At 38.9% G+C, this 27,841-nt stretch overlaps 2 protein-coding genes across 11 annotated transcripts in view; both read left to right on the top strand.

Moving 5' to 3' along the window:
* LOC108973253 (RING finger protein nhl-1) overlaps positions 1–27,551 on the top strand; it is a 35,876-nt gene extending 8,325 nt beyond the window's left edge. For 5 of the 10 annotated variants that reach the window (XM_018940363.1, XM_018940365.1, XM_018940362.1 and 2 more), the window contains 11 exons: positions 9,874–10,014; positions 10,332–10,467; positions 10,651–10,793; positions 10,867–12,177; positions 15,013–15,665; positions 21,804–22,082; positions 23,451–24,224; positions 25,743–25,902; positions 26,549–26,689; positions 26,778–26,854; positions 26,941–27,551. In XM_018940363.1, the coding sequence (XP_018795908.1) occupies positions 9,880–10,014; positions 10,332–10,467; positions 10,651–10,793; positions 10,867–12,177; positions 15,013–15,665; positions 21,804–22,082; positions 23,451–24,224; positions 25,743–25,902; positions 26,549–26,689; positions 26,778–26,854; positions 26,941–27,154 (4,023 nt within the window). In that variant the 5' untranslated portion in view covers positions 9,874–9,879 and the 3' untranslated portion in view covers positions 27,155–27,551. Of the gene's footprint in view, positions 1–5,932; positions 6,475–9,873; positions 10,015–10,331; positions 10,468–10,650; positions 10,794–10,866; positions 12,178–15,012; positions 15,666–18,782; positions 19,296–21,803; positions 22,083–23,450; positions 24,225–25,742; positions 25,903–26,548; positions 26,690–26,777; positions 26,855–26,940 lie in introns of those variants that run through there. The other 5 variants (XM_018940367.1, XM_018940369.1, XM_018940371.1 and 2 more) reach the window with 5 other exon arrangements.
* On the top strand, positions 268–3,069 carry LOC108973254 (V-type proton ATPase 116 kDa subunit a). The gene has a single exon (XM_018940373.1). The coding sequence runs from the start codon at positions 324–326 to the stop codon at positions 3,018–3,020; it is 2,697 nt and encodes an 898-aa protein (XP_018795918.1). The 5' UTR covers positions 268–323; the 3' UTR covers positions 3,021–3,069.
* Positions 27,552–27,841: the final 290 nt, after the last annotated feature.

Genomic DNA, 27,841 nt, shown 5'->3' with positions numbered 1-27,841 from the left:
TGGACGCAAGCTCTTTTTGTTTGAACCTTTATGAACTGCCTGGTATGTATTCTACTCGTCGGTTTCTGTTGTTAGACCTGTAATAATTAAGAGCATAGTTTTTTTTACCGTAAAACTGAATAACTGTACACACAGAAGGTAGACGGCACTGTAGCAACTGGCTTTATACGAGTTCCAAATGAGCTTTTGACTATTTGTTTGTCTGTTTCGAACTGCCAGTAGAAATTCAATTGAGAATTATTTTTACTCCACACAAAATAAAATATCTTTGCGCTTCGCATTTAATTTCCGATATAACGAATCTTCAACTCGAATTGTGAACGATGAGTTCAGAAGAGACATCTCAGAGCCGYAAAAAGATAGAAAACCCATTTGACATTTTGCGCGGTCGTCGTACYGAGAAGGACATCGCGACGCGCGCATTTTTTCGCAGCGAAAAAATGTCACTGTGTCAAATACTTCTGCATCGCGAGACCGCTTTCGATTGTCTGTACAACTTGGGCATGGAGGGCAAGGTACAATTCGTCGCCCATAACGACGGCTACTATTTGCCATGCATGAATTATGTYAGCGAAGTGCAACGYTGTAACGAAGTGTTGCATATTATGAAAGACTTGCAGGCCGAAATCGAAAACTGCAATCTAACAACTGTGTACTACCCGAATGTCGATACCGACGAAGTGCCAAACGAGTCTGATTTACCACGCATTGAAGCACAAATAGAGGAAGTGCGTATCGAACTGAATGACGTGTTGTCGGAAAAGGAAGAGCTGGAGTCACAGCGTCAAATATTGAAAGAACGGCTCTTTGTACTAGCGCGAGCTGAAGCCTTCTTCACGGGTGCGACCAATCGCGAAGCGGTCATGGCTTGGACCAACAGCATGATAATGAATATACTTCGCGAAGGCACGCAGGCACATAGCATGAGTCGTGACAACCAGGCGCATTTGGGCTTCGTTACCGGCACTATACTCATCGATAAATTTCGCGCTTTCGAAATGGTCTTATGGCGTATTTGTCATGGAAATTTTTATATGAGGCGMGCCGAGATCCCCGCAATTGACACGGACCAGAAATCGAAGAATTCAGGACGTAGATATGCCTTTGTGATTCTCTTCATTGGAGAAGCGATGCGTAGGAAGATCTCCAAACTRTGTCAAACCTTTTCGGTGCAATTGCACGATTATCCGGAAACGGCTGAAGCTCGCATTGAGTACCGCAAACGAATCGCTTTGGAACTGAGCGATCTAGAAACGGTCTTGGATCAGATAAAAGCTCAGCGTCGTCGTATACTGAGCATTGTAACGCTGGAACTGTGTATCTGGCGGTCAAAAATTAATAAAATTATTATGATCTACGATAGTATGAACAAAATGACCAATGTTCATCAGCTAGACAACCAAAAATATCTGGTGGTAGAGTGTTGGATACCAACGAATTGTGTGACCACAGTACGGAACACACTGCTGAAGGGGGCTTACCGTTCATCGAAAGGCGCTCAAACATTTCCTCCCATCATAACCGTACAGAAGTTCAAGCCACATTTGCGCGAACCGCCAACMTATTTTGAACTGAATAAATTCACGCGCGGCTTTCAAAACCTCGTAGACGCTTATGGCATAGCTTCGTACAAGGAGCTCAATCCAGCTCCGTATACAATTATAACATTCCCTTTTCTGTTTGCTATAATGTTCGGAGATGTGGGTCATGGTATTATAATGACGTCGTTCGCAGCATGGATGTGTTTGACGGAGAAGAAACAAGAGGACCGAATGAAACATTCGAAGGGCTCGAATGAGGTATTTGGATTGATATTCGCTGGTCGTTATGTCATACTGCTGATGGGTATATTCTCCATATATACTGGTTTTATTTACAATGACATATTCTCGAGACCCGCGAATTTGTTTGGTTCGCATTGGCGTGTTAACTATACAAAGAGTACGGTTCAAAGTAATAAATTACTCCAGTTGGATCCGCAGCATGCTGAAAACTATATTGGAACACCCTACATATTTGGTGTAGACCCAATATGGGAAGTGGCGGGCCAGTACTCCATTACCACCTTCAATTCGCTGAAAATGAAAATTGCCATCATATTGGGTGTAGTCCACATGATATTCGGCTTGTCGTTGTCAGCGTGGAATAGTATTTACTTTCAAAATCCCGGAGATTTGTATTTGGTGTTTTTTCCACAGATAATTTTCTTGACCTGCTTGTTCTTCTATTTGGTCTTGCTGATATTTATCAAGTGGAGTATTTTCGGTGGACACTTCGATACTCCATACAACAGCGCCTGTGCTCCGTCCATACTCATAATGTTCATCAATATGGTGTTGTTCAAAGATGGCTCTAAGGATGTCGTAAGTGGATGCAACTTGGAAATGTTTACGGGCCAAACGATTGTACAATATCTACTCATTTTTGTGGCGTTTTCTGCAATACCGGTTTTGCTGATTGGCAAACCCATATATATACATTATGAACAAAAGAAAATTAAGGCAATACAGGATGCGGAGCGCAAGCGCAAGGCCAGTCGGGAAACACTGAATAGTGTGCGAAAAACGCTCCAAACCTATAATGTGGAGTATATGAAGACGTCAACGTCGTCACAGGTATTCGCCGATTTGGAGGAGGAGAAAGTGGATATGACCGAGGTCTGGATACACCAGGGCATACATTGTATCGAGAGCGTCTTGGGCTCTGTGTCGCATACGGCATCTTATTTGCGCTTGTGGGCGTTATCTTTGGCACACGATCAGTTGTCGTCGGTGCTGTGGAAGATGGTGTTGCAAATACCGCTGGTCGGTAATCACGGCTTGGCGGATGGCATTTTACTATATTTTATATTTTACGTTTGGGCGGCCTTGACTATAGCCATTCTAGTGGTCATGGAAGGCTTGTCGGCATTTCTGCATACGTTGCGWTTACATTGGGTCGAGTTCCAGTCGAAATTCTACACAGGCGCTGGTGAGAAGTTTATACCGTTTTATTTCGAGCCTACCACCAGGTATGGTTGACGTGAGAGTTTGATTGTACATTGCTTGCTGGATCACAAGAAAATGAGTTTAGAAGCAGGATATAATTTGTTAAACTCACTAAAAATGTGAATCAAAAATTCCTTTTTTGGGAGATATGAAATAGTTTAAAAAATGGTGGGTAATTAAAAAAATCGTTTAATTTTTGTGTAAAACTATTGAACTTCATAATGCAATAAATGGWACCCGTYACTTTGAGATTAATTTCTTTSATATATTTTACATTATTATACTCTRAAGAGAGTACACTAAGTTTGTCACGAAGTTGTAACACYCAAAAGGAAGCTTTGGAGAATGAGCAGAGTCAATTTCACCTTGTTACTCAATCGGTATATACGCGAACTAGTCCCTCAGTTTCTGKAATATGGTTGCGAAATTTCGCTCGCGTTATTTATTCTTTATTTGTGTCGGGTATTATAGATTCGATGCAAYCGAATTTAACGTGTTTTCTTTTTTTGAATAGATTCGGTAATCATAKTTTTTTTTAAGTTTTTGAAGCTAAGTTCGATTCGCCACTTCTCTAAGTAGATCTATGCTCTCATATTCCTCAACCATATTTCAAAACCGGTGCTACAAGCTTAGATTTCACTACTGCCAGTTTTCGAAGTCACATTCAATAAAATTACAGCCCCTCTTAGAATTTAAAGTTTARTATGTGTTTATTGTTTGTATGTATGTGTGTATGTTAATTTCTTTGAGTTTGTAATTAAATTTTCTGCGTGAATGCTTTTGCAAGGTGAAGGCGTTGGGCCAAATGATATTTGTCACCATCAGCTTTCGAAACATTTTTCTTCGATTTGTTTACATGCACCAATTTGTGGCAAGTGTTCGCGTTTACAGTCCAAAAGCTGAAAAACTTACACATATTTTTAGGTCTTAGGAGGACATCAAATTGAATTATTATTTAAGATTTACAATTACTACTTATCGGAGACGCAATTTGAGTTCATTTTCTTAATTAAATAATATATTGCAAAATATATTTCACAGAGGTTCAATTCGTCAAGTCACGTACGGGTCTAGAGCAAAAGAAAACGAACTAAACCAATTTAAGCGAAACGTTAAAACAGCGCCGGCATAAAYGGGAACTAAATCAAAAAAAGTAAATAGAGAAAAATAATATATAGTATAATAGTATTCGATAAATGATTAGTGCGTTACTACAATACGAGAAGACATTGAAACTTTCAAAAACTGTTCCCATCACATAGGAATACATAGATAAAATTATCATAGCAGAGAGAGAAGAGAGCAAAATCTATGCACAATACTATTTGCGTCAGCGCTAGCTGCAGATTGCCGGTTTCAGCACTCGCTTTACGTATCTATACGAGTATACATATGTGTGACTTGTTGTAAATTCGTACAAAATAAATCTCTCGAAATGTTTGCTCCCAAAAACTTAGAACAGAACTTGCTAAGTATTCCACTACTTCATAAATGAATATGATTTGAAAAAAATATTAATTTTGAGCGACCAACATGTAAACTCTAAAGCAGAGTTGTACTTTATCTCTCGAGAGAGATTCACTCAACAATAAAGCTGCGCGAGTACTTAAGTTTTCAAACATAGCTGATCATCTTAACATAATGCACATCCTTAAATAGATAGCTTTATATATACAAATTTCATGTCACGTTGTTTGTCTGCGATAGACTCCTAAACTACTGAACCGATTTTAGCAAAATTTAGCACACCGTKCCCAGTTCGGAACAACTTRGAAGATAGATACAGTGAAAGCTCTAKTAAATGGACAGAYATTGAGAAAGCAGTTTGTAGCTTCTTCGAAATGGAAAGGGATCGAAACATCTGCTCTGAACAAGCAAAACTGTTTAATATAATATTTGCGAATGTCTCGCTGTCATTGGCTGTAGGAGATTCATTGTCGAATTGTAAACAGGATTTGCGATTAGTTTATAAACTGAAGCCATCCTTCGTTCATGTTTATAAGACTCTGTCTGAGTATATTTAATCGAAAAATGAATCAATGAAGTATATACTACCAAGAACGTGAAATAAAGTCCACAATGCGAGAAGAGGAATATAAACATACCATATAGTTATCCGAGCATATATGCCATTATTTACTCAATAAGGTGAGACAAACTATTCTTTGTGTTGAAGCAGAAACAATGAGTCRCAGCCAAAGCAGCAGGAACTAGAAATCCCAACTGACATTGAACGAGGAAAATACGACATTTATCAACTAAAAACATTCAAATAATATTATTATTATTATTACATTTATTAGTAGAAATATACAGGCTATTAAACCTAATGATAAGGAGGAGTGCGAGCAGCTTTTGCCATCGACTCCRATATTATAACAAATCTATATTATATCATATCATTCAAATAATAAAGTTGATGTTTATGAAGAGAAAAGAGTACTAGTGTCCGAACCATTGGGCGAAGACAAAAGCTTCATCGAAGAAAATTGAAAAAACATAAATGCACTTTTATTGTATTTTTGTATTTTATTTGAATTTTTAATTACTTTTTCATCTACAAAACGAAAAGTTATTTTGTACTGAAAACTTTCTTCGGACTCCGCTCTTTGGTTGCCATGCCCATGGAATCTGTTCACAAAACATATGATGCATAAGGCGACCGCCATGTAACACCAACATCAGACAGATGGAGAACTACACCCAAACTTACACAAGTGCTTCCACGAACACACTCCGCCRCATATAAACAAGCGCGTATATTTAGACCGAAAGAGTTGTATGTCCGAGCATGTGTGTACATAACGGTGTACGCGCAGCGATTTTTCATTAATTTTCCTTGATTTTCCATTTCCTCATTTCACTCTCGCGTTCCTTATTTTGAAAAGATATTTTCGAAGCAACGCACTGCCGAGGCAACACGGAACGGTTTCAAAAATTRCGATCAGTTCGTTTAGTGCTTTAAGTTGAAACAGTTCGCGAGCGAGCGGACGTTTGCGAATAAAGTTTTACCACAAAGATATAATTTACAATATTCTTTTTTAACTCCACAAACCAAAGAAAAAAAAATAAATCGCAAATTTTTTCTTGTGGAATTAATGCATACACCAAATGCAGAGATAGATCAACAAAAAACGAAAGCCGATCGATTTGAGTGTTTGAAATAAAAGCTTTAAATTATTGTGATATGAAAAYGAATTAAACGTGAACGAAATTAGTACGAAAAAAATGAAAAGCAATTACCGTTATAGCTGAAAATATTCTCGTTCTATTAACTCTCTTAAGAGTGCGCTAAAACCGCATTCCGATTCTGGTGATTTGRTGTTAGAGGCAAAAGTGCAATACATACATACATATAAATATAAAATTAGCGTTGTCGTAATTTTAGATTTCGGTTGCGTTGGCAGAAATCAGAAAGTATCGCATAGCGCTCGAGCAGCGAGCGTGCACAGTGTGCAGCAGATTTTTGATGCGGGCACTAAAACTGGTGAGTTGCTGCACTGGTCTGCGGCGCCGCATGTGTAATATCCATCTGTGTCTGAATTTGATTTGCTTGGACCGGCTGCTGCTGCTGCTGCCGGGCTACATCGGGCGCACTCGCTTCAAAATGTGTGCCAAAATTATTTTTGTAGTTATTAGTGTCAAATTCCTGCTTTTAATGCCGTTATTTGCTCTGTGCACAGTGCAATTCCCAAATTCCGCTGCACTGAATTGTGAAAGTTATGGCAGAGATTTTAAAATCCCATTTGCCATAGCACTGCAAGGAATTTCGTTTTAAGGACACCCTTTGTGGAATTATTCAATTAGCTCGAAAAAATGCTCAAACACCGAAGATTGGCTAGAATRATCCCCGTTGTTCGTGGTTATCACACCGTCGGAATTGGTTTTGAAACGCCGACTTAAAGAGAAAAATTTTAATCTTCAAGAATGGCATGAAAGGATTTCTCTCAAAATCACCGTTTCGTTTGAAAACTATCGGTTGAAATAGTTCGCGAGCGAGCGGACGAATGATTWKTTGTCATTCTGAAAAATGTCTTGTSGTAATTTTTATTATTGTTGTTTTCGTGCGGCTTCGAAGTTAATTGTTTGGYCAAACCTGGTTAAAAGATCTTTTTCAATATAGGAATATAAATGACAATTCGAAATTGACATCTACCGCCACTAAAATATATTCTAAAACTCCGCTTTCCCGAGATTTAAACTTATTAAACGGCAAATGCTTGTCAAGTATGTGCTGAATTCGACGCTTAATTATTTGGAGAACTTAATAAATTGCTTAATCTATGTAGAATTACTATTACTATATACAATTGGCTTTATTTGGACTTGGTATTGGACTTACCTATACATAAATACATCTATAAGACATACATATATGTACATTRTGATTAAATACCCGGGTAAAAGATATTTCGAAAAATATTTCTAAGAGGGTTGATCTCTGTTTAATTACTATGCCAAATATGTGCGCGATCTGTCAACCAGATTCTTTACAGTAACTGCTTAAGTSGGTRCATCTCAGTAGTGCTTTGGGATTTTTACAATGGATAAAAATAWCGAAYAAAGAATTTGTCTCGAATTTTGTATTTCTAACCAAATTTCGTGCGCGGAATCGTTACKAWCGTTGGAAAAGGCTTACGCTGATTTGGTTTTATCAAAACACAAGCRAGTGGTAAAAAGCCTGCAAAGACGGTCGACAGATCGTTCAAGACATGCCTCGTTCTGGAAGACCTTCAACTTCTTCAACTGAAGAAAATATTAAAAGAGTGAAGGAAACGGTACTTGAAAATCATCAAATAAGTGTTAGAGAAATGGCGAAATCTCTCGCGAGTTCGTTCGAATAATTTTGGTGGACTTCTTGCTCGACTCGTCCAGATAAAACTGTTTTTTTTTTTTCAAAAAGAGTACCGTAAATAGCTCTCTTTAGACATGCTTGATTGCACGAATTCCGATCCCACATTCGTAAAACGCATTATAACTGCCGACAAGACATGGACTTATGAGTTTGATGTATTCTGATGCCCATTTGTGTTTTTTTTTTTTTGATATTCGTGGTTTTCTGTACGCTAAATTTATTCCGGTCAGTAAAGAGATCTATTGGWAGTTTTGAGGCGTTTACGAGAAAATGGCCGAAATTTCAGAAGAACAATTCATGGATTTTACATGATAATAATACATAACGCATCGAGCCTCGATTTGTTGTTCCCCAAACTGAAATTGAAACCGTGAAGCCCATTTTCATCCGATCGAAGAGATATAACAAATTCGCCGAAGGAGCTGAAAGGTGCTTATGAAAACTGTTTCGAGGACTGGAAACATCATTCGCATAACTGTATTACACCTGATGGGGATTACTTCGGAGGCGACACAATAATTATTGGAAAATAATTAAATATTTTGCGTTTTATTCACAAATCCGGTTACTTTTTTGTCACAATGTATATGTATCTATAAGACTTTGTGATGCCATCAAAGCGCTTGTCTCTAAGAGTTGCGCAAAAATTACATTCGCCGAAAAGAAGCAAATTTAGTCTGTAGTAATCCCACCGCTTTAGTAACTAATACCCATATGAATACAGCGATCTTCACGAAGCACGAAACGCGTGAAACGTGCGCCTGTTGAAATGCTATTCTCAAAATTTCGCTTGTTCATATTTGTTTTGTTAATTTGCCAGCGAAGACGTCAATGCGAAAGCTTCCGGTCACTGCCACATTGCTGTCTGTCATGGTTTAAAAATACGCTCCACACGTTCATAAATACACATATGTACATAACCACTCATTTGTATGTACTTATCTGATATATATTTTCCTTTGTCTTCTKCTGCGAGTGAAACGCAGTTTTTCAACCCAACCGCAAATGTCGCTTATTTGAAGGGGTTCTTGCAGGGGCTTATAGGAAATAATTATTAGCCTCGATTTAATTATTTGAAATTCATTGAAAAAATAAATGCGAAYACTGAAGACGAAATAAAAAAACAAGGAAACCAAAATAGAAACATTCTATGTATGAGGCATACAAGGGGTGCAAGTATATATAGCTATATACTTGATGGTTCAGCGCCAACATATCTCTTGCATACACTACACACTACTCTATGCCTCATTCAATGCGTGTGAGTATTTGTTAATTGAGATCTAGAGGAACTTGTAACTTAATTGTTTCTATGGCTGGTCATTTTCTTCATTTTCAAGGGCTGCCTTGTGTATTTTGGTTTCGTGTACGAGCAGACATTTCGAAATGCAAAAAGAATAAAAATACAAAAAACTTCAAAAGTTGTATTTTTATGTATCACAGCAAAGCAGGAGGTTTGAATGATTCATGTATCTTTTAACTCATTTGGATTTTGTGTAAGACGATCATCGAAAAAACGATACTGGCCCAACTAACGTGCATTAGAAAGTACTTCGAGTAGTCTGAGTAGTTGGTTTCTCTTAGTTCTGATCAATTATATAAACTGTTTGGTATCGAAAAATATATTCACCTTCGCTAAATATTAATCTTCGCAATGATCGCTGAGCAATTTTAGGCTATAAGAATTTACTATTTGCATACTAAAAATGGTATACTATTGGTAGGAGACTAACCAACATTGTCACTTCTCCACTGAATCTGTTTGATAACCACTTGTCAAATAAGTTACAACAGCAAGCAAGTTATCCGGATAAGTTCTATATAAGAGAAGAAGTCGAGATTTTAATAAAGAGGTTCTTTGCATTTTTTCTACCGTCTACCTCTCTTTCATTATGCCGGTCTCTTTGTTATAAGACAGTTGTTTGTTCGATTCGACCCTYTCTCTAGTTCTGAGCCTTTTGACTTTAAGTTTTTAAAAATTGCAACTCAACAATCTGCTAATTGAATATTTTCCATTTAYTTTCATTTCAGTGAAAAATGGAACAATTCGAGCAACTTTTGACTTGTTGTGTGTGCCTTGATCGGTATCGCATTCCAAAACTGTTGCCATGCCAGCATTCGTTCTGCATGGAACCGTGTATGGAAGGTCTCGTGGACTATGTACGAAGACAGGTGAGCAATGACAATTTTTTTAACAAAACTTTAGTAAGGTATATTATATAAACATAACGTCCCTTTTGTTATCCTGTTACACTTTTCCCATATTTGTGTAATTCCAATTCCTAAAGGGACTAGAAWAAAATGCATTTAAGATACCATTATGTCGGATGTATAATGCATTAATGGCTTTTACAGGTGCATACAAGAATAATTTCGAAACACTAAACCTCTTTTAAAAATAAGGGCCTTAGCGTCCTCCATAACTGTAACTTGAGAGCAGTAATCAATATTAAAAACAAATTGCAATGCATTTTTGTAAAATATTATAGGTCAAATGTCCCGAGTGCCGAGCAGAACATCGCATACCATACAATGGAGTACAAGCCTTCCCCACAAATGTAACATTGCAGCGTTTTCTGGAGTTACATATCGAGATAACCGGCGAATTGCCAGATCCGACGTCAGGTAAACTTTATTCTGTGATATCCCAATCAAGAGTACATACCTACTATAAATTCAAACCTTAGCATATTTCATTCATTCGTTCATTGAGAATGCTCTCGATATTTACGTTTTGRATTTCTGAAAGTCATTATCAATATGTGCTTATCTTTTTTTATTCATTTCCAATGAACTATTGTGCTACAGGTCAAATCATGGAGCGGTGCAGTGTGTGTTCAGAGAAATCATACCTCTCGTATTGTGCGCATTGTGAGAAGAAGATCTGCGAGGACTGCAAGAGCGCACACATGGATATATTGCGTCGTGAGATAACTCGATTCAATTCACAAGTGAGAAAATAAACACTTTCATAGCCATACGCCGATTTTAATAAGCATATTTACCTTTYTATCTCTCACACAGATCCGTCGCAGTTTACATCGGCTGCAGGACACTCTCGCCATAATTGAGAAAAACTCAGTCAGCCTGCAAACTAATTGCGTTGCAGTAACCGAAGAGATCGATGAGATCTGCAGACGCATTAATAAAGCGATTAAAGATCGCACTGATCAACTGAGAGGCGAAGTCGATCGCTATCTCACAATTGAGATGCGAAATTTGACAACGCTTAGGGAAAATCTTGATCATGAGATTCAGAATATATCAAGCAATTGCGACATTGTTGATAAATACATGAATGAGACGGTCGAATGGGATGATTGTGAATTGATGGACACGAAAGAGATCTTCCTCAAGACGGTGGAGTTCCTGCGTCACTTCGAGTACGAGAATACTGATTATACACGTCGTGTGCGCTTCCTTGTATCAATTGATCCGAACCAGCTTGTGTTGAATCTGGCCTCGTTCGGTGACTTAAATATTGCACCACATTCACAGCCCAGTGGTTCTGTCAGCAGTTCACATTTGGCGCCGCCTTCGGGTTTGCAACCTGGTTTGATGCGTTCGAAAAGTGATCACCGACTGGCTACTCAATTCCGTCAGCAAGAGGAACGCGTCGGTTACAATGACGAACCGGTTTTAGGTGGTCGCAAATTCGGTGAGCGACCAGTACGTGCAAATAATGATCGCTATGGTGACGGCAATAGTCGCTATGGTCGAGGCACCGACTATGATTACGAGAATGAATACGACAACGATCAGACATCGTCCCGTCCMGGAAAGTCATCACGTTTCCGTTCTCGCTTCGTTCGTTCTCACCAAAACGATGACTCCGATAGCGAACAACAACAAGCGCAACGTCAACAAGAGTTGGAGAAGAAGAAGGATCGCGTACTAAGCGGTGAGGATGTGTCACGTGGACAGCTTAGTGGTATTATACGCTTAAGTGATTGTGCACGTGTTATTCAACGCTTGGCAGATATCGGTAAGGAGAAGAAGGAAAAGAAATCGGATACCGCAGCWCAGGCGGCGGTGCAGGCGGCCATTCAAGCACAAAAGGCGTCAATGCAACGTCCAAAACAGGGCGCCCAGAGACAAGTATCCGAAGATGATGAGATAAGTCGCATTAAACGTCAGAACAAGAATGCACCGGGAGGAACTGCAACACAAGCGACTGTTGCTAACACGATTGCACAGACGACAGAGTCTGAGCGTCCAGCTGCCGACCGTGTAGCTGTACTCAAGCGAACTGGCGTTCCGCAAGGARCCAGCGAGGAGAGCGATAGCTCCAATCATGCTTCACCAGTGCGTAGGACGCCACCACCAAGGGCTGAGGTAAGTGTGAATGAGACAAATGAAGAAGAACAACCCAGTGGTAGTGGTRGCAGTGCGGGAAGGCTGCCGAGTGCTGGGGATGTAATCGAACAGCCGGAAACTAGTGGGGGCTCAAAAGCCGAAGAAAGTGCAGAAAGTGAACACGAAGTATCKGAAGAAGAAGAAACAGAAGAAGAGGAATCCGACAGTGAAGAAGAAGTGAAAGAAAATTCTACAGAACACAGAGACGTTGTCGAGCAMGTAAGGACTGGGAATGAAAGACTAGCAGATGTAGTAGAAGGTGACGAAGATCAGGATGACGATGAGGATGAAGAGGAAGAAGAAASTAGTGAAGAGGTAGATGAGGAGGAGGAGGGAGAAGAAGAGGAGAGTGAAGAAAAACAAAAAGCAGAAACTGCTCAGCCAGAAGTGTTAGATAGAAAGGAACCAGAGACCGAGAGTGATGCTGCCGAATACGAATCTGCTGAAGAGGATGATGAGGTTGAGAACGAAAAAACCGAACAAAGTTATGACACGCCTGACGCAGAACAAAACACAGACATAGAATTAGACGACTCAAAGGAAACGCAACAACAAGATAATTTAGTAATAAGCAGAAGCGAAGAACAAAGCGGGAAAGAAATTAYTGAGAGCCGCAATGAACAGAACAAAACCGAAGAAGAGACAGACACAGACACCGAAACTGAATCTGACACTGATACCGAAACAGAAACTGAAACGGAAGAGACGGAAGAAGAAGATAGCAAAAACAGTAGTTAAGGTTGAAAGTGTGTGAAGTAGTTTWGGTAAATAGAAATTTGTCTTTGAGCAGGGATTTGCATAGAAAAAGTGCCAAGTATACAGTTCCAAAATATGTTGGAGCAATTATTTTATTCGAAGCCTGCCGTTATAGTTTCCTATGTAAGGATAGGGGAGTGAATGAATTGAGTTTCCGTTTGGAAAGGGTTGCCATCATAAAACAAACTATTATTACTCTTTCACTCTTGATTTTAGGCTTTTCTAGCTTAATTATCTCACTAAACATATCACTTGCTACTACTGCGTAAGTTTATTTATACTTCCTGCTGTTACGATAACATCCCCCACACCCTCTAAGTACTTTTGCGTGTATAAGTAATGTCTCCACTTTTTGTATTATTCAACTCTAATCAAAGTAATAACTACCTACATCTTAGCGATAAGTCTAAATATACCCGTTTGTCCTCTTCTTTGTATTCGTTCACACTTTCCACACCTCAATTTGGTTATTTATAATCTTTTCAATAATTATTTCCACTAAACTTATTTTGTATGTGTTTTGATATAACTGTTTATTTCTGCTTGTTGTTATTTAATTATTTAATACTTTGACATATATTTTGACGCGGCATGCAAACCAATTACTACACTTAAACTCGATTCATTTCTATTTTCAAAAATTTTGTGCAATAATTGCTTTCGAAAATACTCGCTTTGTTGAATTTGATTTGGTTAWTGAGCACGAAGCTCAGCTCGCCCTTCAATTGGTTTGTGTGCCTCCCAGCAGTGGACATCAGAAATATATTTCGCTAAATAACTGTTTAAATATAACTGTACATATTAAAATATTAATGAATATTCAGTAAATTTGACATCTCGCACCTTTTCGCAACGGATATCCAATATAATATATAGTATATCGTATATCTTTGCCGAGCAACTCTATGCAATATTAAGAGAAAAATTATAAAAATTTTAGAAAAATAAATTCTGTGTATATATTTCGTTATACACTGCAAAACATACCAACAATTGACTCTTTTATTTGTATTCGTAGTGAATATGAACAGATGTTTCTGTAAATAACACGAAAGCRATTTCGCCAGCAAATTTGTACATATGTATATATGTATGTTAAACACGAACTAATTTATGCGCAACTGGCAACTGGCAGCTGAAAACGATTTGGTGGCGATGTTAATTTACTTATTTCACTATTTTGAAAATCGCATAGACCGAACAATATGGGAAGGCGGGTTTTCATTGCCTCGCTTGCGTTCAAGTTTCGTCCCTGAAATGAATGTTAAGTTTCTGATGTCCTTCTTCGAGTTATGTACATATGTTTGCTATAAATTTGTAATCTACGCATTGCCATTCATTGAGCTTCTAATAAATAATCGTCATTGTATTTGTAATGTTTTGTTATTTTAACCCTTGAAATCGTGAGTTATACTGCGACCTTGTCTTAATGTTTGCCACTCATTCAAACTGCACTCATATTCATCAAAAAATAAAGCACAAGAAACCATTTATCTCGATTCAAACGAAAAGGATGGAGTGAAATAAAATAACCACCTTTATTCCGACACTACCCCAAAAACTAAACTAAATGGCAACTTCATCCCACAAACCCAAATTGTGGCCCTCGCTTTGAATAAAAATAATGTCATGTGAGTTTATTGTGTTTGATTTTTGCGCGAAAACTTATCTTTGCCACTTTCATTTCTCTCTCTTTCTCTCGCTGCAATCATTTCGATCTACCATAAATACATACATATGTGAATGTGCTTCGTGATCTTTGCCGATCGCCAAAATTACTATATACGACATGCCTGCTGTCGCTTTTACATTCATCTCGTCCATCAACGCATTCAATCATTGCGAATACTCATTTTTGCACGTCACATAACGTCAACAAACTATTTTGCTGCTCTCTYTGCCTCTAACTGGTGGCAGAAATCACCACCACCGCCGCCAACGCCGCTGATAACGGCACGGCAAAAGCCCAACAGCGRCKGTAGTTCTGACGCTGATGAATCTGTTATTGATGGCATTCACAAAACACCACCTCCACCCACTTCTTCTTCCATTCAACAGTCTAAAGCRCCCGTATCAGCACAAGTAGCGGCCGTAAAGAAGACAACGCGTTCGGGTAGCAGCGATTCGACAGCATCTACGGAGAGTTCTACCAGTTCTGCTGCTGCTGCCGCGCCAAGCAGCACGCGTGCCCGCGARAGTCCGGCACGTTCGCGTGCTACGCCCGCCAGCAGTGCAGTTACGGCGAGCAGCAATAGCACGCCAACCACGGAGAAGAAACCGTTTGTAAGCCGTTTCCTGCCACAGCATAGCAGCGCTGCAGCTAGCAATGAGAAAAAGAAGGCGGAAAGTGAATCGAGTAGCGAGGAAGAAACCTCCAGCGAAGAATCAGAAGATGAAGTCGACACGAAATCAAAATCTACTGCCGCCACTAGTTCTAGCTTGGCGGCAAAGAGTCAGGTCGGTAGTAGTGCACTGTCTTCGTCGGGTGCAGGTAGCTCAAGTGGCGCTTCTTCATATCGCGAGCGTCTGGAGGCGCGTCGCAACTCACGTGACGACGCGTCAACACGTCCTTCGTCCAGTTATGCTACTCCATCCAGCAGCGGCACCAGCGGCTATGGTTCTTCGTCACGCCAACGCRCCGTGCCAGCGTCACATCATGCTCACGACTCGGACGATCGCTATGGAAGTGGCAGCGCCGCCTCTGGCAGCAGGTATTTTGAAGTTTACATTGTGCAATAGTTTACGATTTGTTTGAGAAATTTTCAAGTTTTACTGATTGGCAATAAATACTTGAGTTCTTTTCCTTGGATTTTGCGTATACTTTTCTAACCGGCATGACAACATATTTGCTGATTTTACTCTATTATTTGTGTAAAACTCCAAAGTGTAAGCTTCTAACATGTGCTTTCGGCAAATCAAAGCTCTGCGGAAGTTTTGAAAAGCGTTTAGTCGCACTAACCGCTTCATTAATATTTTATCTGAAACTAAGCCGATGTCCGTACTAACTAATCGCAATATTTAAATTTTAACTTTATATGCACATATATTGGACTTATTTGTTTTGCTGTAAGACTACTATCTAACACTTTAAAATAGYTTCCTCTCCGGGATGAATTAATAAAACTGAAAAGTTCTACTTAAATATCGCTAATAGATAAGACCATATAGCCGTTATGGGATGAACCAAGTAAATGAAGGCTTCAGTTTCCATTTCTTACTAAACATTATATTAAATACAAATTCAAAAAATTAGTCCGAAGTGCCGCATATATCCATCATAAATCTCCAAATTCAAGATATCCTTAAAATGTGAAAACCAAAGGTCTGAAAACTCCAGGAACACCATCCAGGGGCGAGTTTGTAAGCAGGCTTTCTGAGGAAGAGTAGGGTGAGCTTATGAGTCCTAAAATAGGGTAATAATATTGGGTAGTCGAAAAATTCTTTTCGGTTTTTGTCAATAGATGTCGTTGCAGTCGTATCTCGTGTGCTAACAATAACATTGTGGTATACGATAGTGTTGGAAAGGTGAAATTTGAAGCTTCATTCAARCAAAAAAAAAAAAAAATAACTTGAATTAGGGGAAGTTGGAAAAAAGTTACAGTTGTTCAAAAATAAGTGAAAATAATGAAGAAATTCGGTAAATTTTGAAGATTTTATATAAAAAAGGGGAGAATGCCACGCAAGCGACCAATGAAATTTGTGAAATTTGCAGAGGCGATGCTGTATCAGTTCGTGTAGCACAACAATGGTTCGCTCGCTTTCGTTCTGGAGACTTCGATGTGAAAGATGCGACTCGCTCTGGTCGACCTATTGATGAAATTATGGAAAAGATTGATCAGGACCAAGGCACTTAAAATTCATCATCAAACGGTTTTKAACCATTTAAAAAAGGTTGGCTACAAAAAGAAGATCGRTGTTTGGGTACCACATGAATTGTCTGTGAAAAATTTAATAAACCGAATTAAAATTTKCGATTCTTTGCTGAAGCGAAATGAAATCGAACCRTTCYTGAAGCGAAACGTAACAGGAGACGAAAAGTGAATCAAATGCGATAATAATGTCGCAGTTGGTCGCAAAAATATGATTGACGCCTCGAAAGGTTACGTGGAGTGTTTGGTGGGATTGGAAAGGAATCATCCACCAAGAGCTGCTCCAATCTGGTCGAACGATTGATTCTGTCAAACTTACAGTCAACAATTGATGAGACTGAAGCAAGCAATCGAAAAAAACGGCCAGAATTGATCAATAGAAAGGCTTCTTCTTCCATCAGGACAACGGTATACCACACATATTTTTATAACTCGGCAAAAACTGGGAGACCTGGCTGGGAAGTTTTGCTGCAATCACTATATAGCATTGACCTTGCATCATCGGACTATGTTTGTTTCGGCCAATGCAGAACTCCCTTAATGGAGTATAGTTGGCTTCAAGGGAAGCTTGTGAAAATTACTTGTCGCAGTTTTTCGCCGAGAAAACAGAAAATTTTAGACTGATGTTATAATGTCTCTAGCGGAAAATGGCAAAAAGTGGTCGACCAATATGGTACATATTCGGTTTATTAAAGTTCATTATAAATACAAATATAAAAAAAGACAAGTTATACGAAAAGACTTTTTCGACTACTCAATATTTTGAGAATCATTACTTATCTCTGTAGAAAGCCTTGCGGGATATAAAATCTTTAAGATATATTCAGTTTATTCAATTTCCTCTTTGTATGTTAAATAAGTCGTTTGAGGCTATACACTGTTACCTATATTATATAGAACCTGATTTGGGCTTTCATTGAACTTCAGTTCTCTTCCATACTACACAGGTATTCAAAGTTAAATAATCACAAACAACCTTTACCTCACAAACAATTCCTTTGCTTAGACACTAGTGTTTCTGACACTTATCTTTATTTATTACAAGCTTGTTTCTCATCATAATTTTTAACACCTGAAAACAGGAGAGAATAACACACTTTGACCTGCTTCCTGCACAACCTTTTCCCTAAAAAATATTAACTTTTGTTTGTTGTCAAAAACACGTAATGCGGAAGATAACCTGGAGATCCTGACATAATTGTTGAAAATGCAAATTTTTGCGCGGCATCACATACATATAGAGTTGAGTTGCATTTTGTATATTGGTTAAGTGTTTGTCACTTTGATTTGGTCAATTTCTATGTGTTGTATTCTCGTTCTTTTGTTTGTTGTAGCCTTGTGCATCTGCGTGATATTGGACTTAACATTTTGGCACTTTTCGTCATAATCCGCGTCATTTTCCGAATAATTCACAAGCTATTATTTGCAACCAAGGACGATACTCTATAGAACTAGAAAAGATGTAAAAAGAATATTAAAGATATAAACAAGRCATTATTAATGATCATCACGACTAAAAAATGTGAATATATTTATCATGTCATGCTGTGAAATTTGTGTTTTTGTAAACTGCCATTTTGTAAAATAAATGCCACTTGCTTGTAAAAGGCTCTATTAATTACTATTAATGGCACTTCAAGTAAACTTCTTGAGCTTTCATCCGGTTAGCAGCATTGAATCGTTGGCATTCTTCCAGCTAAACCGCCTACAATTCGATTCAAGTATCTAATACTCTAGCGAGACATACATACATACCCATAAACATAAAACCAAAGCAAGCGATAATTAATTGAAAACAAACAAACAAAAGCAAATAGCAAAAGCAAAAACCAAAACCAAATCCATAACTATTCCAAATTCTTTCGAAAAGTTTTTAATAAATTATTTTTGTTTTCTTCTCTTTTCCTCGTTCTACACGTCGATGCGTCTTTTTGTGTGTCTTTTCTTGTGTCTTTGTAGTAGTACGAGTGTGCCCACATTTAGTTTGCAATATATCAGTAGACCCCGGACACGTTACCGAAAGCGGATTGCGGATGCTATACGAGATATCAGTTGAAAATCCAACGCACGCACGCACACACACGCCCTCACACACAAACTGCTTCGAGCCATTTCGAACTCGTTTTCCACTCTTCAACCTAAATCGTTCACAATCTTACTTAACTCTTACTTAAGCTCTTAATCCTTTGTTAATTTGTTGTATGCTAATAATGCGAAATTCATWTGTTTTTGTAGCCGAAGTGTTTTTGTATTAACCTGTGATCGCATTTTCTAGCTAACCAAGTGATTTCTCAAGTGATTTCTGTAATTTAAATAGCTGTTTAGTGCAAAGAGACCTTCTGTATAAAATAGTTGATTATCTTAGCGGTGCTACTCGGAGATTAGTCAGATCTTGCAATGATTCGTACTTAGTAGTTTTGTTTTAGTTAAAAGTGATTAAATAAACGAAATGAAATATCACAACAAACGAAAGTTGTTAAGTTTTTACTAAACTTAAAACAGTTATGGAAGGTTAGAATTAAGTGAATTGAAAGCCAGATTYCCGAGTCAGCACTATGGATGTTTTCCACAGCTGCAAACATTTGTAAAGACTGTAAATATTATATATGGTATAAAGGTATATATAATATACAGTGAAGTGATTCTAGAGACCAAAACTTGCTACATAACAATTACTTACTCTAGGTATYAGAGTTACTATATCTTGCTTACCCTAACTAATTACGAAAAGTTGCATACGTATGCAGGACATGGCTTAAATAGTACAACTAGCGAATTYCGCACCGCCCTTCCTTAGTTGCCGCTCGTACTAAACTTGTCAAAAGTTGAGCTCGTAGTGGCAATGTAGAAATCAGCTGTTCTCTTTYGTTTTCATTTCAACAATGTTGCCATTGATTACAATTTTTCGTAATACAAAATATCAAAAATGAAATGAAATTATTAAAAATAGTTTACATGCTTATAAAAGTAGCATTCGACTTTTATTTTTAGTTAGTTTTTGAAAATTTCAAACATATTGATGACAATTTTTATAATTACTACAGTATATCGAGACTAGCAACCCTGCGTTGTGAGAGAGCAATCAGCTAAMYCGTTTCTACGGGAAAAATCCAAGACGTAGGAAAATCTGCGACAGCGTACGGTAAAGTGGGCGGTGGAAGCGGTATTGTCTAGTTGAGCTATAAGTCCTCGGCATTTGACCATAGTACAAAGCTTATTCTTTTTTATTTCTATAATTGGATCTATAACTTGCTAATTCCCAGCAACTTATCTAAATTTAATGAAATCAACGCCAGAGTAAAATAATAACGCAACAATATTGCAGCATTTCGTATTGTTTCAAAGACATTAGTCGCGCTTTATTTTAATTAATTTCGGTATTTAGTTTGGTCGTCCAATAAACACAAATGAATTCGTCYCAACAACGTGCTTCGTGACTCGTTTTCGTAAATCACGAAATATTGTTTGCTATGATTTCGCCACAGATTTGGCGCTCTGCGCTCACGCGCCTATATCAAATGTGCCGCGTTAACACCTTAAGGCGTATTTATGCGATTGTCGGTGTTTGGGAGGTATGAGAGGTGCGCCGAGCGAGTCCGAGAACTAGGCGTGGTCACGTTTCAGCGCAAATGTTGTCCGTTTATTTCTTGCAAGTTGACGGTAATTGTCGCGACATTAAATAAATGTCGGCGAAGTCTAAGTAAACCAATTAAAGTGCGAGAAATTGGAGAGGAAAAAATTCAATTTAACTGCGGCTTTATTCAATTACTTGTTTGTTCTGCTACGCACACACAATAAGTTGTGTTGTTTGGCTAACTTCTCTAAGAAAACTTCTTACATGGGCTTTGGCTTAAGTCGTCACGAAAGGACGACGGAGAAAAACACTTTGCCGCGCACAAACAAAGATTAACATTTCGACCAACTTTTGACACAAACCAAACGTGCTAAAGTGTGAAATTCCGTTATGGCATACAAAATRGTACCGCTTGTTTGCCGAAGACTTATTTAATACACCTAATTTTAGGCACACCACCACAAACCGTATACATTTACACACATGTAGGCGTTTGAATAGCTGAGGACAATGAGATTTTCCGCAAGCGCTTGCCTAACCTCTGCACCTAATAAGCCGGATTTATTCGGAAAACGTGTTGATTGTTCGTAAACAATCGCAAAAGCGGTGAAATGTAACTACAATATGCAACGCTACAAATTCTGCATGCTAGAACATAAGTAGGMATGCTAAGTTTTATCGAAATGTTCTGCTGTGCCACTTGTTTCTATTAACGCATGCTAATCTCATTTTCTAACAACGATTACACATTGAACGAAAGACTACTCAAAAAATGTGTAACGGTACAGACGAGTATTTTGCAAATCACGTTGTGTGGTAGATACTCTATATATGTAAGTGCCAGGGTACAAGTATCAACCATTACCAACTTTTTTCTAACGCCCTAAAGAACTGTAATACTGTTCTGGTGGGTGGTGAATACTCTCATCTCAGCAGCTTTCATTAAGATCGCGCAGAAAAAAAGAACTTTAGAATAAATAAAATTAATACACTCCAGAGATTTTTTAGTTATTTATTATTTCTCTAAATAATCAGTATAGATCGTACTAAGAAACTAAATAAATGGAATCCTTGAATCCTTAAGAAACTGAGACCTTTTACGGACACTGACACACTAGCCAAGGAATCATAACCTAACAAAACTACTAACCTTAAACTTTTCGCCCAACTACCGCTTTAACTAACAACAGATACGATTTAATCACTTATCAACGGCAATTTTRTGCTTTTTGATGAACAAAAATGAAAGCAATGAAATTCTTACAAAAAAATATTTGCTCGTATTTTGGAAAAGTATCTGAAAAAGAAATGTTCGTTTGTTCAAAATTAAATGAAATTTAAATGAAAAAAATATTCGTGCTCAAAAACGAAAAATGAAACGAATCAATTAAACCGAAATTTTCCAGCTACACAAGCCGCTTTCTAAACAAAAGCAAGAGCAGCGCTATTGTATCACAACCATCGCTCTCCACGCCCACCGCTTCCTTCGATGAGGATGCCAACGGCACTGGTGACGATTCGGACTCACGCTATGGCACCGGACGATCGCGCTATCTGGCGATGAAAGAGCGACGCAGCCGCTTGGCGCGCAGTCGCTCCTCGCACGCGCTCGGCAACGAAGACGACGATCTGGATGAGCCGGTATCGCCAACAACGGCATCGCCATCTGCTTACTTGGCTTCAAGGTGCGACATAGTAAAATAAAATTGATGCAAATAAAATACATTAAATGAAATACCCAAAACAACAACCTATATTCCTACCTCTATATATAAACATATGTATATACATTGTATATATTCATTATTATTTGGCGATTCTCAAGAGCTCATATTAGCGCGAATTGAGCAATTAAGAAATGAAAAAGTGCATTCAAGTGCATTTGTAAATATTTAAAATGAGGTGCTCAGTGCTTTCTTTATTGTATTTGTTGCGCGTTCGCTCACTTTTTCTCTCTTAATTATTAATTTTATTTGTTTCTCATCCACTGTACTGTTACATACATACATATTGCTCATACATTTTTGGTTCAGTGCTCATCGCTCACTACTTCCCTCTCTATCACTCTATCATATGTTTTTGTTTTTTGTTGTTTTCGTTGACAAATCAAACTAAAGCAAGAAAACTAGCTGTTTTGTTAATTCGACACTAATTCAAATTTAATGTGTTCTCTCTCTAACATTGTGCTGCAATTGGATTTATATAGAGCACAGTATTCTTCTCGTTTATTGTACTTAACCTGGTCACTTCAATGAACGAGTTAGGAGATCAAGCTTATAATTCCGCTAAATGAAATAAAAAATCCGAAATCATAAGAAAATTTAAAGTTTCCAACGAGGCGGAGGAATAATAATCTTTTTTATGGAATTGAAAGCTTATTAGCGTTGCATTGAATCGCTTCAACATAGATCACTGTTAAATTTTTTATAAAATAATTATAGAAATGTGAGAGCAATGATTCTTGCTTAAAAACTGCTAGTTCCCGAAGCTAGAGTTGACCAAGAAACAAAACATTCGCCCACAGGAATAAAGCTCTTCCTGTGAGAACTGAGTAGAACTCTTAAGTCCAGAGGCAGTTTTGCTCAGAAATAAAAATATGCAAAGAGAGCTTAGCTAAACCTTATTCGGTCATCACACATTCCCGATATAATCGGMATTAAACATTGGTTAGTAAACTAAGCGCACCGTCAGCTTCTAAAAGACACTGTGGCTTCACTATGACTTAATGATAGAATTTAAACTTTTTACAATTTTCTTAAACTTCGGATAAGTTATTTATTTGAGCTTATCAAAGTAACACAACGCATTCTCATTGATCCAAACTCGATTGTGTAATTTGAAAGAAATTAAAACTGTAATGAGTTCCGTTATTACTAAGAGCTCCAACTATATGGTAGGACCATAGTTACAAATTCATTAGAGCAAAATCGAAGATATGCCAGTTTCATAAGTAAATCGTAGGGATGTCAAATCTAATTGCCTCTTCTTTAATTTTCTAGAGTAAATATTTTATTTTGCATAAACTAATGCTTTGTTTTCTCTCCACACCGCAGGTATTCGGGCTATGGCGGAACCGATTTGGCACGCAGCCGATCCTCGCACGCATTAAAATCGCGCGACAACTCACCAATCACTGATCGTAGCACCGCGTCGGCGCGCAGCGCTATCGTAACTGCCGCCGGCTCCAGCACGTCCGCCGCAGCGGACAGCAAAGACGGCGAGGCGTTGAGCTCCTGGGCGCGCTACTTAAAGAACAAGTATGGCAATAAAAGCGCCAAGGACACACCGTCTAGTAGCAGTAGTGGCGCCTCAGCAGCGCCATCGTCTTCGCATAGCCATGGCGCTGGCGTTGGCGGCAGCAGCAGCAGCGGTAGCAGTGCCAGCCGTAGTCACGCCAGCGACGTGTCGCGTCGCTTAAGTATGGGGCTGCCGTTGCGGCAGGCCAACGAGCTGGGCTCATCCGATGATGACGGGTCAAAAAACGGGCTAGGCTCCCCTACCTCCCCTACGGTAGCAGCAGCAGCAGCCGGTATAACCGGAGTGGCAGGTACTTCCCTTAGGGACTTGTACTTGCGTAAACGGCAGCAGCTGTTCCAATTGGGGGGACGGGGGAGCGAGCCCGGATYCTTTACATGGCCGCGCGGCGTAGCAGTTGGTCCAGACAATAGCTTTGTAGTCGCCGACTCGTCCAATCATCGCATACAAGTGTTCGATTCGAACGGTATTTTCGTGAAATCATTCGGAGATTTCGGTTGCCGCGAAGGCGAGTTCGACTGCTTGGCCGGTGTGGCGATCAATCGCATTGGACAATACATAATAGCAGACAGGTGAGTTTAGCGGGTTGGAAAGTGGAGCGAGTCAGCTCGCGAGTGYGTCCTCTTTCAAAAGAACTTTTTAATTAATTGAGACAAACGGTAAATGGTGTAAAGGCGCCTTGCGACCCATATGCTCTAGTTTGTGTGTGTGCATATGTCTTTTCACAGGCAAATTTTAAGCGGATAATGAACGCATTAATAAAGCAAAAACCAATGGCTGTTGTGGGAACTCAGTTGGCGGCCGGATGGCTAGCAGCAGCAGCAAACATCCCGTCTTTTGCCTTTTAATCCGCCATAATAATGACAAAATTAATTTCGATTCAACCAACGCTTACGCCGGAAATGAGGAAAACTTTCTACTTCGCTTTCGACAATTCCTTTGCRTTCGCTTGCCGAGGCGCAATCAGTTCATAGTTATTGTTTTTCGCACAATGAAAGTCAGTCTCGCTGTTAATGTATTCAATGACAAGAGGCGCGTAATTGAATTTGTTACTTGACCCGCCCGTCGGCGGAAATCGAGTAGTTGAGCCGATTAAAAGCGACTGAAGCAGTGTTATGTATTGAGGTGAAAGGTGAAAGGTGCACAGTATGACCGAAACTTCGAATGTCGGTCAGACTTGTGCTTACACGGTTATAGACAAGTCGCGCCAGGCGCTCTTTCTTATCGCTGCTTAGCGCCRATTCGASATTTCTTCTCCACCTGGTCTTYCCAACTGAGTGGTGGCTTCCTTTTTCKATGCTTCCCCCAGGGGGTACCTTCGTACCTTCGAATACCTTCAACGCTGGAGTGYTTTCATCCATCCGGACGATTTGAYCTAGCCMGCGTAGGCGCTGTCTGTTAATTAGCTGAATTGTGTCAATATCATCATATATAGTATATCGTCTCGTCGTCGACTGTGGTATTCGCCGTTGCCAATTCGCAAYGAGCCAGGATCTAACAGTGTCAGTGACTTTCGCACATTCGATTATAAAAAAATTTTGGTTGGGAAATTTTCAAACCAATTTTAGAACTACTGGAAATCTCATAAGAGAGGTATTTTGCTACCAAGTGGGCGGTGAGTAAAGCAATGCTAATGAGCATATGTCATGTAAAACATGGCTTGTTCGACTTAAGACATGTAAAGATGATACCACGAACTCTCTTATAATAAACCTCATTTTGAAAGATGACCAAATCGATGGACAAACACTTAGATTTGCAAAGGAAAGGTTGTATTAGTGACTATGCTGACTGGAAAGATAAGTTCAAGAGTAGTCAGATTCATTAGGGCTTCGTACGAATAGACATTCTGGAAGAATATTATCTGTCTCTTATACACATCTAGATGTGTATAAGAGACAGGTTCAAGAGTAGTCAGATTCATTAGGGCTTCGTACGAATAGACATTCTGGAAGAATATTATGCTAGAAAATGGGACTTCCAGCATTATACATGTATATGGATATCATCCGGGAGCTTAAGTCAATATTTGTTTGGATTTATTAAAAAACTATTTGAGAAAGTCTATCTTTGAACCTTCTTCTTTACAGATATAACCATCGCATCCAAGTACTTGATCCACAAGGACGTTTCTTGCGGGCCTTTGGCTCACAGGGCATCACCGATGGCAAATTCAATTATCCTTGGGGCATAGCCACAGATTCGTTGGGCTTCATTTATGTGTGTGACAAAGAGAACCATCGTGTGCAAGTGAGTAAATAGAAATATATTTGGTGAACACAATGAAGTAGAATTACAGTTGATGCGCGCCTTACTGAATCAAAATTAAATGTACATACATTGTAGTTGTTGCTGGCAAATGCAAACTAAAGAAACATGAAAAGAATTATACACGTGAATTGGTAAATATTTGYCATTAATCACCACGACAGCCTTCTTGTTGCACAGGCCTGCTGTCTGCGGCATGTTCGGCCGCTCGTCCGTGATTTCGGCGTTATCGGCCAGTCTTAAGCTTATTAATCCTTTTTATGCCGTTTCGAATGCTGCCAAGCAATCCTTTCAATGGGCAATCGAATCGGGGTTGAATGAAGCATTTGCAAGCACTGTCTGCTACTGTGGCAACAGTGACCTCTACAACAATACGAGTACATGTGATATAATAGATTATGTTATTTGCATTGTATACCCACATACATACATRTATACAAAAACATGCATCAGGTAGCTAAGTATGTATGGGTGGATAATTTGTGTATTTACAAACACACTTTCGATTTCTTGGAAATGTGCACTTCAGCGCTGTGCTTTGATTCACTGTCTTGCACTGGTGTGCCAGGGCGTATACGCAATAATCCTATTACAATCACCTGCTTCATGATTCTTCTGCTTTTTGCAGGTATTTCAATCGGATGGCACCTTTGTTGGCAAATTCGGCCAACTCGGTCCGCTGGAAGGCGAACTYGAACACCCACATTACATTGCGGTTTCAAATACGAATCGTGTTATTGTATCCGATTCCAATAATCACCGAATTCAGGTAAATTGAATCGCACCTTGCTTGTGGCAGCAAAAGCATTATTGTTTGTATATTTGGTTTCTTTACATTTTAATGATTACTCTTTCAGATCTTTGACGTCAACGGAAAGGTCTTGAAGACAATCGGCTCCGAAGGCTCCGAAGACGGGCAGCTGAAGTTCCCACGGTGCGCACAGTTTCTTCTATTCTCTTTTACGAAAATAACTGTATACATTTTGAATACTGAAATACGCTTTCAAAACCTCTTTGCAGGGGCATCGCTGTGGATGATCAGGGCTACATTGTAATCGCCGACGCAGGCAATAATCGCATACAAATTTACAGTCCCGACGGCACTTTCTTGAAGGCCTTCGGCTCCTGGGGTTCCGGTCGTTCGGAATTCAAAGGACTCGAGGGTGTTGGCATTATGTCGAATGGAAACATTTTGGTATGTGACCGCGAGAACCACCGCGTGCAAGTCTTCTAAACCGCGACCAGCAAAAAGAACTAGAAAAAATGATAAAAATCAGAATATTTGTTTGCAAACAAGCATGGCAGTACTTTCAAGAACGCAACGACAAATAATAGGCGTGTTTGTTTCTCTCTATTTACCACTGCATATTTACATCATATACATATATACCTATATAATATTAATGTTTTCATTTAGTATGGATTTGTTTTCGTTACTCTTTTGTAAGTGCCTGAMTTAAAATTTTCGCCACAGGATAAAGTAGTTTTTGCTTTGAAAAGTAAATTTTGCTAAATGCTAACAACCACAAACAACCCTTATATACCTAACTAAATATTAACGATTTGGCTTAGCAGTTTGTAGTTTCTGGAAAATTGTAATAAATTTGGGAATTTGTTTTGATTATAGCAAATCAAGGTGTTTTATTTCAGTTTMTGCTCGTACGCTTTTTGAAATTTTAGTCGAACAATAATTGGAAGAACCTTGCTGAAAAGGTTTGTCTTTCCATCGGTATCCGCTACGTCTGAATTTGGTATCTCCACAAAAGTAATATGACTTTGTAAACTGACGTAAAGCAATACCTCAAGCTCCGTCAAGATCGTCCTCTCCGTGGACCTTTCAGACAGGGGGAGAAAGTAATTCGAGCAGCAGAGCTGAATTGAGAATGCACAATCTTCTAGCTGCTGGYGTATGSTGATGATA

Source organism: Bactrocera latifrons, unplaced genomic scaffold (genome assembly GCF_001853355.1).
Source record: "Bactrocera latifrons isolate USDA-ARS-PBARC rearing strain unplaced genomic scaffold, ASM185335v1 scaffold_47, whole genome shotgun sequence".
NCBI classification, from domain to species: Eukaryota; Metazoa; Arthropoda; class Insecta; order Diptera; family Tephritidae; genus Bactrocera; species Bactrocera latifrons.
Note: the sequence above shows the minus strand (reverse complement) of the source record. Positions and strands in the feature narration are given on the sequence as shown.